The sequence below is a fragment of the Cuculus canorus genome, chromosome 6 (assembly GCF_017976375.1).
Source record: "Cuculus canorus isolate bCucCan1 chromosome 6, bCucCan1.pri, whole genome shotgun sequence".
In the NCBI taxonomy this organism is placed as follows: domain Eukaryota; kingdom Metazoa; phylum Chordata; class Aves; order Cuculiformes; family Cuculidae; genus Cuculus; species Cuculus canorus.
In genome coordinates, this window is record NC_071406.1 from 4,305,443 (window position 1) to 4,321,865 (window position 16,423).

General features: G+C 39.0%; 1 protein-coding gene across 19 annotated transcripts in view; it reads left to right on the forward strand.

Annotated features, from left to right (window-relative positions):
* The window catches only part of GTDC1 (glycosyltransferase like domain containing 1), a 196,541-nt gene that overhangs the window by 59,457 nt on the left and 120,661 nt on the right, over window positions 1-16,423 (forward strand). For 16 of the 19 annotated variants that reach the window (XR_008450325.1, XR_008450328.1, XR_008450330.1 and 13 more), the window contains one exon: window positions 3,950-4,160. Coding sequence is in view for 16 of the 19 variants with exons in the window: in XM_054069476.1 (XP_053925451.1) it covers window positions 3,979-4,160 (182 nt within the window). In the remaining 3 variants the exon portion in view is untranslated. The remainder of the gene's footprint in view (window positions 1-3,949; window positions 4,161-16,423) is intronic. The other 3 variants (XM_054069462.1, XM_054069465.1, XM_054069468.1) reach the window with 1 other exon arrangement.

The following is a 16,423-nucleotide window of genomic DNA, read 5'->3' on the forward strand; positions in this document are numbered from 1 at the left end:
TCTTCCATGCCATTAAAGGAAATATTTCTTTAATACTCTGTATAGGACTCTGAATGTCTTTTGAAGGAAAATTATCAGGTCAAACAGCAGTGGCTGATTTAGAGACTCCATCACTTGTTATTTTTCTGCAATGTGCTCACCGTGCGCTACAGCTGGACGAAAGTCCTGGATGAATGTCACTGTGAGATGCTGGCTTTGAGACAGAACCTAATTACCTACCTAAAATCTCAGTTCTCTAATATACCTCTGTATTAGTCATGGCATTTTTGACACTGTTACCACTTGGGAGGATTTTCTTATTTCAGATAGTTTCTTATTAGTATATATTCCAGAGAATGTGCTGCTACGTTTGGTGTAGGCAGAGTAACAAATTACCAAAGCAAAGGGTGCTGCAGCCCTGCGGATGGGGCCGAGCTGTTAGAGGAACACCCAGGATTGCTGGCTCCAGAGAGGAAGCACTGTAATGAGAAAGGGGAAGCAGTTCTGTTTTTCTAATATTTGTTGTTTTCTTTGAAATGGGGAAAAGAATACCTGGAGTGATTTATATTTAATTGAGGATTGCATTCCATCAGATACAGTGCATGTTCTCAGGCCATTTATCAGCTGTGTCTTTTCGAGACCTCCGAGGAGTGTATGGTACATATTTACCTTAACTTGGCTAGGTCAAGGGAAATAAAGCAAAAATAATAGATGTTATTTTTGTATGCGAACAAAACTGGAAGTCATGTGGGTGAAATATGAGGTAAATGACTGTGTCCTACCTCCTCTGTGCCTCTTTAAATACAAAAAATTATTAGTTATACATAATACAATTTCCTTTGCATTATCAGTGTATCTTTTTAAAACAGAAGATTTATTGACTTTTTCATTGCTTCAGCTTAGTCAATCCCTGAAGTCGGCGTGACATATATTGTGCTGCCATTATTCTTTAGTAGTTCCATATTTAAGTAGCGTCTTGTAAAAAAACAAAGCAAGGACACAACATGCCATATACTGCTCTTTATATAACATTCTTTCTAAATTGAATTTGATGAATATTACTGGTAATGTATAAAGATGATATGCCACTGGAATCCTACAGAATGGAGTGAGGGTTTTAGTGAGCAGTATCTAAGTTTTGAGGGAGCAAGAATTTTGTAAGAAAGCCTTTGATCTTCAGATCATCTCTTAAAAATGTGTCATTGCTGGTTTTCACCCACGCGTGCTGCTGCCGTGGGGTCTGTGGGTGTTATTATGTAGAATTACATAGGAAGAGCCACTTAATACCCACTCCACGATGCATTCACTCATTTTCAACCCAGTTTCCCGATGTCAATAGCCAAAGGGAGTTTATTGTATGACAATACTTGTGTGATATTTGCATAATGCCTTTTTCTTAAAGGGGGCCTGCAGGGAATCAGGGGAGGGGCTCGTTATCAGAGAGATAGGACAAGGAGGAATGGTTTCAAGCTGAAAGAGGGGAAGTTTGGCTTAAATATTAAGAAGAAATGTTTTGCTGTGAGAGTGGGGAGACCCTGGCCCAGGGTGCCCAGAGCAGTGGTAGCTGCCCCATCCCTGGAGGGGTTCCAGGCCAGGTTGGATGGGGCTTGGAACCCCTGATCCAGTGGGAGGTGTCCCTGCACGGGGTGGGACTGGATGGTCCCTCCCAACCCAAACCATTCTATGATTCTTAATAGATCTAAAGGTAGGATAAAGGCAGAATAACCTAAATGTCAGGATCTTTAAGCAAGAAGGAAACCTGAGAACTGAAAAAGTCTCTTACCGTCAGCACGTACAGTCATTCTCTGTCCCCATGTGGGACACACAGTGAAAACCTGCAAAATAAGACCAGAGCACATTGCAGATTCAGCTATACCTAGTGATAAAACCGGTTTCAGAACTAGGGTGATGAAGTGCTATCTGATCAGATATTTCATGAACCGATTATTTTATTGCTGATACCACTAATGATTTGTAAATGAACTGCGACTCGTTCCTCCTGTCTGACTGACTCAGTGGCATTTACCAACTTTTCACAAACCCTGTTTTTTGGGGGCTGAATTTGCAAAACACTTCCTTCTAGTCCTTTGAGTTAAAATCTCGATGACAAGCATGGCATGATTAATTACAAATTGTTCTTTAGGTGAATAGTGCATGTTCAAAAACACAGCTTGTGTTTTTATAGCAGTTATTACCCTGCAGGCTCCAAAAGGGCTTTGGAGTACGGAGTATGATCTCGGTTACATCATTGTAAATGCAGAAAACGTCAGTGATCTCAAATGTGTGATTTTTGAAATTAGGTCAGTGGAAAAGAGATCAGAATCTGCCTTGCTACCTGAAAAGAACCAAGCTCCAAAATGGAGTGAAGTCTGCTTCCAGAAGGCTATCAGTTTTCTTTTGAAAGGAACATATTTGTTAAAAAAAAAAAAAAACAACAAAACAAATTTATTTGAAACAGTATGGGGGAGTGAATAATAGAGCAAATTATAACCTGAATCCAAGCTGGATTATGGCAAGAAAGTCAGAGCATGGAATACTTTTTCTCTTGCTAATTGCTCTGTAATGACCCAGGAGATCTACATCACCATTTCAGCTTGGCACCGTGGTGGGTTAATGAGTCAAAGCTATCGAGAGGTTTCTTATATTTTGTCTTCAAGTTAAATTTATTCAGTGTTTGCATTTTTGTTGCTGGCTAGCTGATCCTTTGATAACTACAATACACTTATAAGGTTTTTTGGTGTTTTTTTTTCCCCCACCACAGAGTATGTATTTTTTTAACCTGAACTAAATTCCAAAGTTGAGACGATGACTGAGATTTTCTGGAGATCAGGTAGTTCTCTGTTGAGAACTCGCCTCTTGTCACCAGAGGCTTTGAGAAGATCAAGATTACAGTCTGAAACCGCTAGAAGTTACAGGTCAGGAAATGGATATATGGTCTTGGCAGTGCACAGCATCAAACATGAAACCCCAGCAAATGAGTTTAATGGCGAGTCCTCCCTTGTCAGGGTATGTTGAGAAGGAAACCATCAGAAAGGCAGTCACGGATGGTGAATACCTTTCAGGGTTTTGTTATCAACTCTTTCTCTGTGTTGATTTTGCTCGAAGTATTTGAAAAGCAGCTTTTCAGTACTCCAAGCCCGTGACTCACGAAAGGGATGAGCAATAGTCGTGGGGTTTTCATCCTTCCCTTCGCTCCGGGCAGCATGTTTTGTATCCTGTGTGTGAGCAGCTCTGTGGCCTCTCACCCCAGAGCTTCTTTAAGCCTGCAATGCTGTTCTCTTCCAGCCATTTCGGAATACTCGGGGAAACAACGTGGCTTTTATCTCCTGTAGGGTCCGAGCATGTCAATCCCATGATGATCTCAGCTCCCAGTGATACAGGAGAGGGTCCCGGGGGGATGCTCAGACTGCATCTCACCAGGCTGCTCTCTGGCTTGAAGTCACTTACCCAAATTACTGTTATTAGCGGCTGTTGGGGCTGAGGTGTGCTTGAATTGTCCTTTAGCTTTATCTACCGCCAGGAAAAGGGGGAAACCTATGTAATAAGTGAAAATAAAAGAATGAACTACTTCCTTCCCTATGGAAGAATGATATATTTAAAAGTATGTAAAGTAGAGCTGCTTTTAAATATCTGATTAAATACAAAATATCTGATTGAAACCAAAGCAATACATTCAAAATGCAATATTTTTTTAAGTCCTGCACATTTTGATTCATTTAAAAAATTACAAACAGTGTCTTTTAATGGTTGAAACTAATAGGTGTGATAATTTTGTCATCATAATTGTTAAGTAGCCTTTTCTGAAATAAACTCATTAATACAATATGAAGGATTAATTTCACGGGAAAAAATTAAGACACTGTAAAGCCTTGCAATACATTTCTGCTTTTTTTTTCCGATATCCTTCTTAAAAACAAAATAGAGGAAGTTGTATTTATAAAGTAAAATATTTCTCTGCTGCCTTTTTCAGAATCCAGACTGCTCCGAAGCCCTTGAAAGATGAGTGTTCTTCTCATTGAAGCCTTTTATGGTGGTTCTCACAAACAGCTGATGGATCTTCTCCAGGAAGAGCTACAAGATGACTGTGTCCTCTGTACACTCCCTGCTAAGAAGTGGCATTGGAAAGCACGGACTGCTGCTCTTTATTTCATGCAAACAGTGCCTACAAGTACTAACTACAGGTAACCCAGGAACTGAATAATTCCAAAGCTCAGATTGCAGAGGGGCCTTCAGTCGGGTCTCTTGAGCTGACTCTTCAGTTGTGTGCATGCAAGCATGTGCGTGCAAGCAAAAGGAGACTTGCAGTGGACAGTACGAGTTTTTCTTCTTGCAATGGCTACTTTGGGTGTAAATATGGGAAATTACCACATGGCTTACAGTTGCTTAGACTACTTCGTCTTGCATTGCAAAAGTCTCTAGGAGTGCAAGTATATAGATACCTGTTTGTGTTTACATGTATATGTACATCTTATTTTAAACTATCAAGTTAATTTAGAAATACTGAAAATTTTAAACTCTGCTTTTCAGATTGGGTTGAAAGATACGAATGCTGCAAGCTTCCTCACTTGCCCTCTGATAGATCTATTAGCAAGTCTGATTTATCAGAGCGTCCTACTCAGGCTGACCTGAAGGATTAAGGGAGCCGTTTTATCTTAATGACGGCCCGGTTCTGTAATGTACCAGTGACTGTGGATATCAATTATGCATTTATGTAAGTGGCAACTTCCTATCAGCTAGAACCTGGCCTGATAAGAGCAGATGATTTAGGTCAGCAGATAACTATCAGGTAGTGAGAATCAGTCACTCCAGAACCAAGCTGTCTTTAAAGGCAGCAACTTTACTTGGCCTACCTGATCAGTTGAGATGCGGTAAGACGATTATATCGAGCAGTGACATATCGCATGGTGGTGCGTGCTCAGGTCAGGGCATGCAGCAGAGCATCACGGCGTGGGTAGGAAATGAGCGCTTGGTTGACTTTCCACCTTCGTGGAGAGAGACCATTTATGCCCAGGGATGTTTTAGCACAAGCAGCTGCATTTCAGCACGGTCCAGCAGGACTCTGAGCAGGCCAAATGATGTGCTAACTAGTTAAATACCAGACCGAGTTCTGAACTGTGTTACCGGGGGCAAGTAGACATAGTTGACTGGGGAAGGATTATGATGTTTCAAGAGCAGATCTTGTTCTCTAGAAGGCTGCATTTGAACAGTGTTACCCAACATAATGTCTACTCCATTTTGGAATGCATGCTATATAAATATACACCTTTTCAGTGCCTGCCTCTGGCTTGCATTTAAAATAAGCTGCCATCCCGAGCCAAATGTTATAATTAATTTTCCCTGGTTTGTCTCGTGCAAGGCATTTAGCGTTGGTTTCCTGTTGCTTTCCTTTTGCAACAATTTTGTTTTGGAGAAGTGTATATGACAAACTGTTATGTAAATTTGTCTTGTATCACAACCACATCCTCCAACGCATCACAATGTTATCTGTGTTCCTTCAAGGTCAGCAGCCCAAGCTGTCCAGCACTAACTGTATTAAACTAATCAGACATCACTCATAGACATACACTTCATTAGTTTAACTTACAGTTACATTGACCTAAGATAACTTAACTCCAATTTGTCAAGTAACCCACATCTTGGGGGAAGGGGGAGGGAATGACAACAAAAAAACCCACCCCACCCACCCCCTGAAAAACCCAACCAAAAAACCTCAACCCAGCAGCTTGAAAACTCACTTGAAGTTAATAAACTTGCAATCTGTCATAGACTTATGTGCAAATATAACCTTTACTGACAGCAAATAAATCTGATCTAACTAATAGAGCATCTTAAAGAGGAAAGCTTTTCCTTTGCCGTTGGGGTTTGATCAAACGGAATCCAATAGTCAAAGTTCACAAAGATACGATATTGAAAAAAAGGAGAGTGTACCTTATCCTATCAGGCAGGATAAAATTTTAGGAACAAGGGCTGAGGTGACCGGTAAGAGGAAAACTGATTAGAGGTACCTTCTACTTTACTTCTATATTGTTAATGTTTTGTGACTAAATGTTTCAAGTATTTTCTTAAATTGAAAGTATAAATGTATTAGACTGTAACCTAATGAGACTGACTAAACTCTCCTATTAGAAAACAACAGGGTTTAAATTTAATTGTGGTTCTTTTATTTCTAGTTTGCTAATAGCCACTAAAGATCTGCTTCTCAGGTGGTAGTTTAAGACAAAATTCTCATTGCAAACTGGCAGGACTGTGTGTTTTGAATTATACATTGAAATATTTCAGCCTTCTTGTGAGGTCATAGGAAATACCAAATTTTGCATTATTTATAATATTGACTTTATTTGTAGAATAAAAATTTTCTTTTACAAGTGATTTTCGTTAATGTGACATTTCGTAAATACCTTGTTTCTATTTGTGCATTTAATAATACAGGAAGGTCACAAATATTTCAAGTGCAAACAGTTTTGGTAGCGGAGCTGCATTACTAAATTTTTATGTTCTAACCACTCTTTGTTTCAAGTTGAATACTGATGCTAAGAAGTCTAATATTGCTGTCCCTCTGTCCAAGTACATTTTAAAAAGGTCTGTACTTCTATACATTCCAGCTGATTATGGGAAGGAAGCAGGTTTATTAGTTTTCAGGTGATGCTCGGTGAGCAAAGGAGCACTCCTAGAAAGTGCTTTTGAAGCAGAATTTGGAGTGCAGAATCATAGGTGTTCAATTCAGATGCTCTGCAGTGACCAGAGAGTTTGTGATGATCTTCCAAATACATATATTGGAGAACAGACCTGTATTCCCTTGAGCAAGACTTAAAGCTGAATTAATAACGAGCAGTGCACCTAATGGTACTTCTGTGAACCAGGCAGCCGATGTCTTGCTGTGCAATGAAATGATGTTCCCATGCAAAAATGAGATTTACCCAGAGTTGTGAAAGGATGGTGATGTCAAGTGTTCAAGGCCAGGTTGGATGGGGCCTTGAGCAGCCTGATCCAGTGGGAGGTGTCGCTTCCCATGGCAGGGGGGTTGGATCTGGATGATCTTTAAGGTCTCTTCCAACCCAAACCATTCTATGATTAAAGTGGAACACATATAGCTATTCTGGAAGGTATCAGAGAGTTGGTATTTTATCTGGAACGGTGCATAGATTTATATAATTTTCCCAACGCAAAGGCTGTTCTGTGTTTCTCCAGAAAAATGTTGTTTTTCTGTCTTTGTGGCTTTGTTGTGCAGTATGCCATTAAACCAGCTCACATCTTCATTCATCTCCATTAAGGAGGACAGAAGCCCTGGTCAGTGGGGAACATCAGACATGCAGAGAGTCCCTTCAACTTGGAAGACCAGAGGGAGAGTTTTCAAAGCTCACGTACCTGGCTATTAAACTTGAAGTGGTCTAATACAGTGACGTGCAGCAGCGACAGAACTGAGCAGTTTAAAGAACTTTCTTGATCACTGTGCTGAGACTCACATGATTTCTCCTTAATTGGAAAGAAAGTGTCTGTTTGGATGTTGATTAGTTCAAAGAGTTTCATCCTTCTGGTGGCAATTTCTGAATTCCAGCATTTGAAATGTACTGGAAAAGGAAAGAATGACTTTCTGCTTTCTCTAGACAAGTTTTTCAACAATGTGTTACAGAGGTTTGTTAGCAGTTGATGGAATATTATCATCTTCATTCCTTTACATAAGGAAAGTCCAGCAGAGAGGTGTGACCTCCTCAGGCTGCGGGCAGTCTGCAGAGCTGCTGCCTTGGCTGCTTTGTCTCCCAGCTTGCTTCAGACAGCTTAAACTCTTCGATATATGTAGATATCTGATCATGTCTAAACTTGTTTTCCATAGTGCATACTGACTATTCAGTAATTCTCAAATGCACGTAACAGAAAAGGACTATTTTAGCCTTTTTTCTTAATTCAAATAAAGTTCTCAAGTTGCTTTTCTTTTTTTCTGTAATTCTACTCTTTGTTACTATTAACAATCTTTTCAATTTAAAATGATAAAACAGCGGATATAACACACTAGATGGAAGTATTTTATATTTTAGGGACTCTACAGAAAGTAATTCAAACCCCAAAGAAATTAGTAGTGCAAGACTTAGATCTGCAAAATGGAGAGACTAAATGCAATGTAACTTCCAGTTTGTTTTAATGGCACTGCTAGGTTATTTTCGCTATATATACATATATATATATATGTATATATAAATATATTATGTGTAACATTCAGTACTGCCCCCCAGGTAGCTGTTCATATGAATAAAGATTTTATTTGTAACAGACTTTAGCCCTGAAATACCCCTAGGGTGGATGTTAGCATATATATACCCCTTGATAGTTGACAACTATATTTTAAAGACAAACTCTATGCTTTTTACATTTTACAAAAGAGAAAACAAATCATTGTTTTCAATTAATAGAGCTCTGGAATAAACAAACCCGGAGGGTGTGGTGTTCAGCAATGTGTATTCCAACAGGATATAATGTAGATGGGGGGGGCGGTAAAAAATAACCTGTTAAGATAACTAGATTTAGGATTGTTTCAGATTGGATGCTTTCATTCTGTTCTATAAGGAGAAAATGTGTTATTATAGAGTGGATTCTTTACTACCTGATGGACCAGTGTCAGTTAAATGTCCTCTTAAAAGCGGTGAACCTGTAGATTTTTATTCCAGTGAGAAGTTCTGTCTCACTGAAAACAACACAGCTCATGTGCAGGAGCACTTATAAGCTGGAGTGCTTACTGTTTTCTGGGTATTTTCTTTTCAATAAAATACCTGCAAGTAATATATCCCGGTAAAGATGTTTGAAGCAGGGAGGGTGAATTTCAGCCATTTCATTAAAGTTGAATACTTAAGCGCCCATTTGTCCTGAGAGTATTTCTGTCTTTTTACATCTTTGTGTCAAATGCTGGAAGAGCATCTTTCTATAATTTTCATAGGAAGTGGAATAATTTTCCCTGCTTTGGAGGCTCTAATAACACTCAGGCAAGAAATAAGTAAATTGTAAGTGTGACTAGTATGCCAGTTAAATAAAAGATAACCACATACTTGTACATTTAAAAAAATGTTTACCTAATGCTTTTTTTTTGGTATATTTTACGGTGTTTGCTTGTGTAGTAGGTGAATAAAACTCAAATCTCATTTATGGTATCAACTACTAAGAGTATGTGTTTTGATCTTATTGTTCAGTTTCGTTATATTTGAAGCTGGGATGAGGCTTGCCTCCTTGGAATCACTGAACACTTTTCTGCCCAGACCTCTCCTAACTTTTGAGCCATTTTTTTTTCGGTGTAAGGTTAAGAAGTGTGTGGGGGTGTGTGGGGGTGTGTGTGTGTTTTACCTGCAGTTCTGTGTCAGGTGCGGTGGGACGTGCTCCTAAGGAATGGACTGGTGAGTTGCCCTTTGATTAGTTGATATAAAAGGATGAAGAAATAAGGTGACTAAATGTTACAGCCAGCACTTCCTGAAGACGAAGGTTCAGGTTTTATCTTTGATTAAAAAGGACACGTAGGCGTAATGTACTCATTTCTATAGCCTAACTGACGGATACAAATACTGATGGTTTTACCTTGCTGTGGAGATGTCCAAACTGGGAATAACAGAAATCCTTCATTTAAAGGTGCAAAACAAACTCTGAGAGAGGGTACAGGAGATGCTGCTTAGTCCCATGGTACTATTTTATGCTCTTGAGCTGAGTAAAGGGTCATTACTTCTTTAATTTCATTAGTGCTAAACTTGCCTGCGTTTTCTTTTTCTGTGAGTCGGTTGTGTTCACCCAAGATTAGTTCACACAGGCTTGTGCAAACGGATAGCTGTTCGTCCTGCCGGTGCTTTGCACTAGCGGGTTTGGAGCTAGCTTCGCACTGGGGGCCAGATGGCCGTCCTAGCGCCGCGTTGAGCCTAAACTAATAAACCCTACGGAGATACGAGACACAGGCACCATGTACTGAGCTAAAACAACTTTGTGACTTCTGACCAGAGCTGGCTGGTGTCCAGCCAGCTTAAAGTGCAAGCAAAGAGAATATACGTCCATATGGAACAGCATGAAGCTCCACCACTTTGCACAGATGATGCCCTTCACTTCTGTAGCCCCGGATAATAGAGGGTGTCCCAGCCTGAATAACGGGTGTGAAATTCTCTTTCATGAGGGAGGACTTGGAGGCCATCTGATGCTGCAAGTATGTAATGTGGGAACATAAGCGTAAAACTGGGGTTTGTGTGTTTCAGGTTCATATCGCCCCAAATCTGTTCTGCAAACTTCCTCTGAAATGTTATTTTTCGAAGTAAACTCCGAAAGAAGAACATGCGATCGAATGTATTTGAGAATGATTTTTATCAGAACGCTGATGTAAAGCAATGCTTCGCTAAAGTTAACAAAAGAAAAATGTTTAAATTCTATAATGGATTTATTTTATTAGTAGGGAAGGTTCTGTAAATAAAGGTAAAAATTTAAGTAATCCAGTAAAATAATTCATCCAGTAAAAATTAAGGGAAGTCTAAGGGCAAAATAATTTCCTACTGAGGATAAGAAGAGTATTGCTGTGGTTTCTCTGCTCACAATCAGACTGCTAAAATTTGCTTTTCAGTGTGATGGAGAGCGGCTGCCGGAAAGTTTTCATGAAGCCGGCAAAGGAGGTGGGATCTCCTTTGTTGGGCAGATTAATTACCTTGCTGCCGTGGCGCAGGGGGGCCAGAAACAACGTTCTGGTGCTCAGGGTCCTTGTACAGTACAGCAATTTAAAAGAAGATGTGTTTATTCTTAGGTCTGGCTGCACAAAAACTTGGGAGGGAGGAATCCAATAATGACAAAAAAAAAGCCCCCTCTTTTAAGAAACAGGACAAATTATTTCCTAAGTAAACCACCTGAAATTTATTCAGGCAGACAGCGATGTGATCTTAAACATTCACTTTGCGTTAATCAACTTTGCCTCAGATAAAATGCTGGCAGATGGTAGCTATTCATTTAAAAAGTGACAGGTTTTCTTTACGTTTTTGTGTGGAAACCCCCCCACGCACGCTTCCCTCCAAAAACTTTAGTCGTTTAATTTGTCCGACGTGCTTTTTTTTTTATACAGTCCCATTTATTCAGCAATTTCACAATTAGAATGGATAAAAGAGGTTTTAGATGAATTTAAATGCCTGCTCCTTCCTTTGAAATCATTGGAAGTATATATAAATATCTCAGATTTGGCAGAAATAAGATGGCAGTGGTGAACACAATGCGAGGAGAGGTGTGGGACCGGGCAGGACGCTGGTTGGGACCCCTGGGAGATCTATAGAAAGTGCTAACGGGAAGCGACAGTTGTCTGATGTGTAAAAGATTTGTTGGAATTCCAGAGAAATATACTGATGAGACAAGGAAAGAACAGTCAGGTTTTTCAAACCCTGGCATGTGTTTGCCTTTATGTCGGGTGAAGTCCTTATTTTTCTTTCTAAATTGAATTTTATGCATCACCTGGAGAATTGGTATTTACATTGCAGGCAGTAAATTGTAATGGAATTGTGCGTTATGATTCAGTATTTCTACACTTAGTGTTTTAATGAGTGTTTTATCTGTCCTCTTAAATGGCTGCTGTGTATATATTTTATTTTAGATCAATTATGGATTACATTTCTATTTTCAAGTAACAAATATATACAGTACTATATTATAAAGAATATGATACTTTCTGAAATTCATTGTCATTTTAGTCCATAACACTAATTTAATCTTCCAAAGGGGAAGAAACAAATCTTTTGGTTTGCATCTAAAAAAAGAGCATAATAATTTATTTAATTTATTTCCGTGCTGCTTTTTCCTCATCTTAAAAAAATATTTTTTTTGCACCTAGGAAGTAAATAACACAACTTTTGTACTTGGTACATGTGATTTAGATTTATAACTTTATATTCCAGTGTTAAATAATTAGTTCGCTTGATGAGTACTCACAGCTTGGCTGGATTTAGCGAATTGATATATAAGGAAAAGAAATGTTATGTTATGCAAACTGTTTTTAGCAAATGGGTATTGGGACAACACCTACATTAGCAGTAATTTTTTTTCTTGTATTTTTTTTTCTTTTATTTATTTTTCTAAGCATTAACCTGGTCTAAATACATTGAGGTTTGAAAGTCTTGGTTCAAGCTGCTGGGGGCATCTCCATTCCCACTCTACAGCAGACCATGAATTCACTTACCTTGTTAGTTCTGGTTACCTGTAGTTGGCTAGTTCAGCCCAACTACCCCTATCTGAGTGCTCAATAACCCTGCTCGGCTGGTTTGATGTCTGCTCTCACTGTAACAGTTCACTTTGTCTCCAGCTGCCGTGAGCGCTGCGTAGGGGCTTTCTCTGCCCTGCTTTGCAGGGTATGGACTGGAAATTCAAGCAATATTTCTTCTTCGCACCACCTGCGAAGAAGAAATGCGGGCTCATAGCATCTCCTGGGGGTGCCTGTGAGTTTCGGTGTGGATTTTGAAGACACTGAGGTAGTCTGTAGTCAGACTCAAAAATGTGCCTAATGGTGTTCTCTGTTTTTATCTCCTTGATTCCTCTAGGATTGCAACCACGTATGGATTCATAATATGCACATGATGTGTAAGCAGCCAATACCTGTTAATTAGTGCAGTTCAGTAGCGTCGTGGAGAGGTTGTAGAATGAAGTGGTGCTCCTAGTCCAGAGTCTACACACATTTTTTCAGGGTTTTTTATTTCAGATCAGGCGTAGGCTGGTTCTTAAGGACTGAGTGTCCATAAGACAAGGCTGGAATCCATTAAATGATCTCCAGGAATATCATCTCCTGGTTTAATTTCATTGGAAGGAATCCATTTCATAAGCTTGGGACGCCGCTGTGGTTTGGGGTGAGGCATGTTAGGTGAGGATGGGTGTGAGAGTCGCTTCATAAATGTTCTGAATGAAACTGAAATGCTGATCTAAAATGGCTCATAAGATACGATGGGCAGCCTGATCTAGTGGGATGGCCCTGCCCATGGCAGGGAGGTTGGAACCAGATGATCTTTAAAGTCCCTTCCAACCCTGACTATTCTATGATTCTATACATTATTTGGTGGATTATGATATCTTTTCTTCTCTAAATATACAACATGTACCTAGGCTGTAGTTTGATTACAATCCTTACGCCAAATTATGGTGCGATGAGATGCGTTTAATTTAATATAGCCTTCTGACTCCCCCAAACTACAATTGGATCAATTTATTTCCTCCTCCTCCTCCTCTTCCCTCTTACATCACTACGTCCAAGCATCTTGGGAGCGATACCTGTTATGTTTAAAGCTTTATGGTCATTAATGTACCCATCCTTCTAAAGAAATATTAAGAAACTATGTAAATTATGTCTCTTTATTTGAATACCTTTGACAAATACAAAGCAATTGAAAGGCGCCTTTTTTTTGCACATCATTCTGTAATGAAGGTTTTTGCAATCTCCATATTCCCTTGGTTGGTATTTTCCCTTTCCTGCCTTTGTCCTTTGTCCCTGTCTCTTCCTCCCTCCCTCCTACACTCATACTCTGATGGTCCAGTGGACACAGTCATTTTAAAGAATGCTTTCCATTTCAGACCACTTTTTTTTTGTTTTTTATCTTTATAACCTTGCCTGCTTGTTCATAATTTTTTTATTTTAGGTCTCTTAATTTCCATTTTACTTGTTGCATACTGGAGCTTGTAAAGTACTAAGGAAGTAGCAGTGGACATAACATCGAAAGCAAATATGTGATTTTCTTTTTGCAGAATGATCACTGGAAGAATTTGTATCTGTTAAAAGTATCGTTTCTAATAATTGCTTTGAGGAAAGGTTTCTCTTGAATGGGCCTAAAGTTTCTCTCACACCTGATGTAACAACATAATTTTTTTAAACTAATCATTTATCAAACAGTTTTCAAAAATGATGTCAATTGTTGTAAGTAAAACAATAGAAAATTTGTGGATTTATTAAAGTTAAGTGATGAGCTGTGAGTTTCATTAACTTGGGTTTTCTTTAAGAGTGCTTTTATTTTAACAAAACATATTGTGCCTATAACAATGATCTGTCTCTCTTTGGAACATGGAAAAATCTTTGTGGAATTAAGTATTATGTGATAACACGAAGAAATATTTGAAAGAAATATACATATAATAGTATGTATCTTATAAGGAAGAATTAAAAAAATCGAAGAGGAGCAATTTGATAACATCTGAGATTTTTTATTTATATAAGAGAATATCACATTTTTAATTAAACGTGGAATTTAAGAATGATAAGTGGGACTGTTATCTGGTAGCAGTTAGTTTGTTTAGTTAGTTAGTTTTTTCCTACTGTTGTGCAGGTTACTGCAGGGTTGATAGTGCCTTTGGCTTTCATGAGCAAAATGCGTTTCCTACTCATGGCAGAATAATTGTAACTCGTTAAACATGTGACAGGTATCATGCATAGCAACATCTCTATGTCTGACCCTTAGGAACAGTATTATTTTCAACTGTGTGTATGCAGAAATTTCCCAGTTATCAATTATATTAAAAATATAACAGTTAAAATTTTTATCTGCTGAATGAATTTGAAAGAAAATAGTGCTGAGGATACTAAACTTGTGCAAGAGGAGAATTTCAGAGATAATTGTAATGAAGGCGTTAGATTTGTTTTTAATTTGTTTTTTTAGAATGAAATAATTCCTAAATTAACTTAGAAGGGGAATTTCTCTTGCTGTAGCTGTACAGTAATAAATTGTAGATGAGCCAAAATAAGATGTTGTTGGTGAAGGAAGTATGCTGCATCGTACTGTTTACAGTGCCAGACACAGCTTCTGTATGCCTTGACAAAAAAAGGAATGTGTGCTTTAGACCTTTTCTTCCTTCAAGGAGGCCCAGTTCATCTTGACACAGGCTGAGGCTCACGTTGGAGGTCAGTAGGTGTGGATGGAGAGGGGTGAAGGTTTTGATTAGGTAGATTACAGCCTATTTTGCTGTATTTGGCAAGTTTTTGGGTCTTCAGTAGAAGACTGACCTTTTACTTGCTTGTTCTTTTTTTTCACTTTAGCCCTTAAATTACTATTTTATGCTGTCTTCATCCTAGACTAAAGTTGGTTCTGAATTATTGTTACATTTGCAAGTCTTAGCTGTGCGGTGTCGAAATGGAAGGGAAAAAGTTGGGTAGGTGCTTTGGGAGCGACTTGCGTTAGCCTAGCGTTACCATCAGGTGTTACACATCTCTTGGTCTGGCTGTCTCTACAGTTATCCCAGGAGCAAATAGTAACTTCAAACTTGCCCTTGTATCATACAAGTCACGCCTGCTGATCCTGCTGGTTTTACTTTTTCTCTCAATTTCTTGCGTAAAACTTCAGTATCTTATCGGGGAGAAATGTGTAGTTGTCTGGGGTCGATTGACCATTGTGTTCACTGATCACTTTAGATGATGTTTTCAAGGTATTGGTCAGAAGACCTTTATGGAAAAGGGCTTTGCTACAGAGTCCTCATAGCTTTCTACGCCAGACTGTTGCTTTACCATCTGCTCAGTGCTATACTGGTGGAGTCTGGTTTGTAGCAATCTTTGCTCTTGTGAAGTTTAATGCTGGCCTTGCGAAGAATCTCATGGCCCCAGGCTAGTTTGGAATCAGACTTAAGTGTTTTCTGTGGCCGTTGAAGCATTCAGCTCTGATGTGCTTAAAACTTAGATCTTGGGTCTTCACCAAGAGAACGGAAGCTCTCTAGACTGAGGTGGTAGACAGTAGTTTCAGAATGGGAAAACCAGAATCCCATGTAATTATTCAAAATATAATGAAAAGACCTACCTTTAATTCCGTATTTTACTTTTAGCATTGAGCAGAGAACCTAGAGAGTGGTCTTGCATAGAATTAATACTCATTGTAGTGTAAACAGATTGAAAGAATAGTTGTTTATATGTGTGCCAGCCAATACAGAAAATAGATTTTGCGTAGATTTTAATGTGCCGTGCTATGCTATGATGAGTAGAGTATATGCTCAGTATCAAAAAGTAGGCATCTATACTTTTAAAATACTATTTTCCAACATTAACGGTTGTGTGGAAGGTCCTTGACATTGTGGATTGCATGGGGTCTCTGGAGTTCAGGCGTGCTCGAGGCAAGAATATTTATGGTGTCTCTGCACCTCCTGCCATTAGCAGGCATTTTTCAAGGCAGTGTTCTTAGAGTATATTTTGCACATGACTCTTTAAGGATTCATAGACACTGATTGGGGAAAAAAATTGAAGGATATAATAATTTTTCCTGTGCCATCAAGAGGTCCGTTGGTGGGTGATGAGACCAATGTGTCGGAGCACGGGTGGAGTCGGGATGTCTGAGTGAGCAGAGTGAATGGATTGGTGGCAGGGTGGGAGTTTGAGAAACTTGTGTGCTTGCTGCATTTTTTAAGCAGTATAAAGGATATTTGAGCTGTTAAGATGAAGCTGAGCAGCTGCTCTGTGAACTCCTAAGAAAACAGGGGCCTGAATTTTCTTTATCTCAAGCAT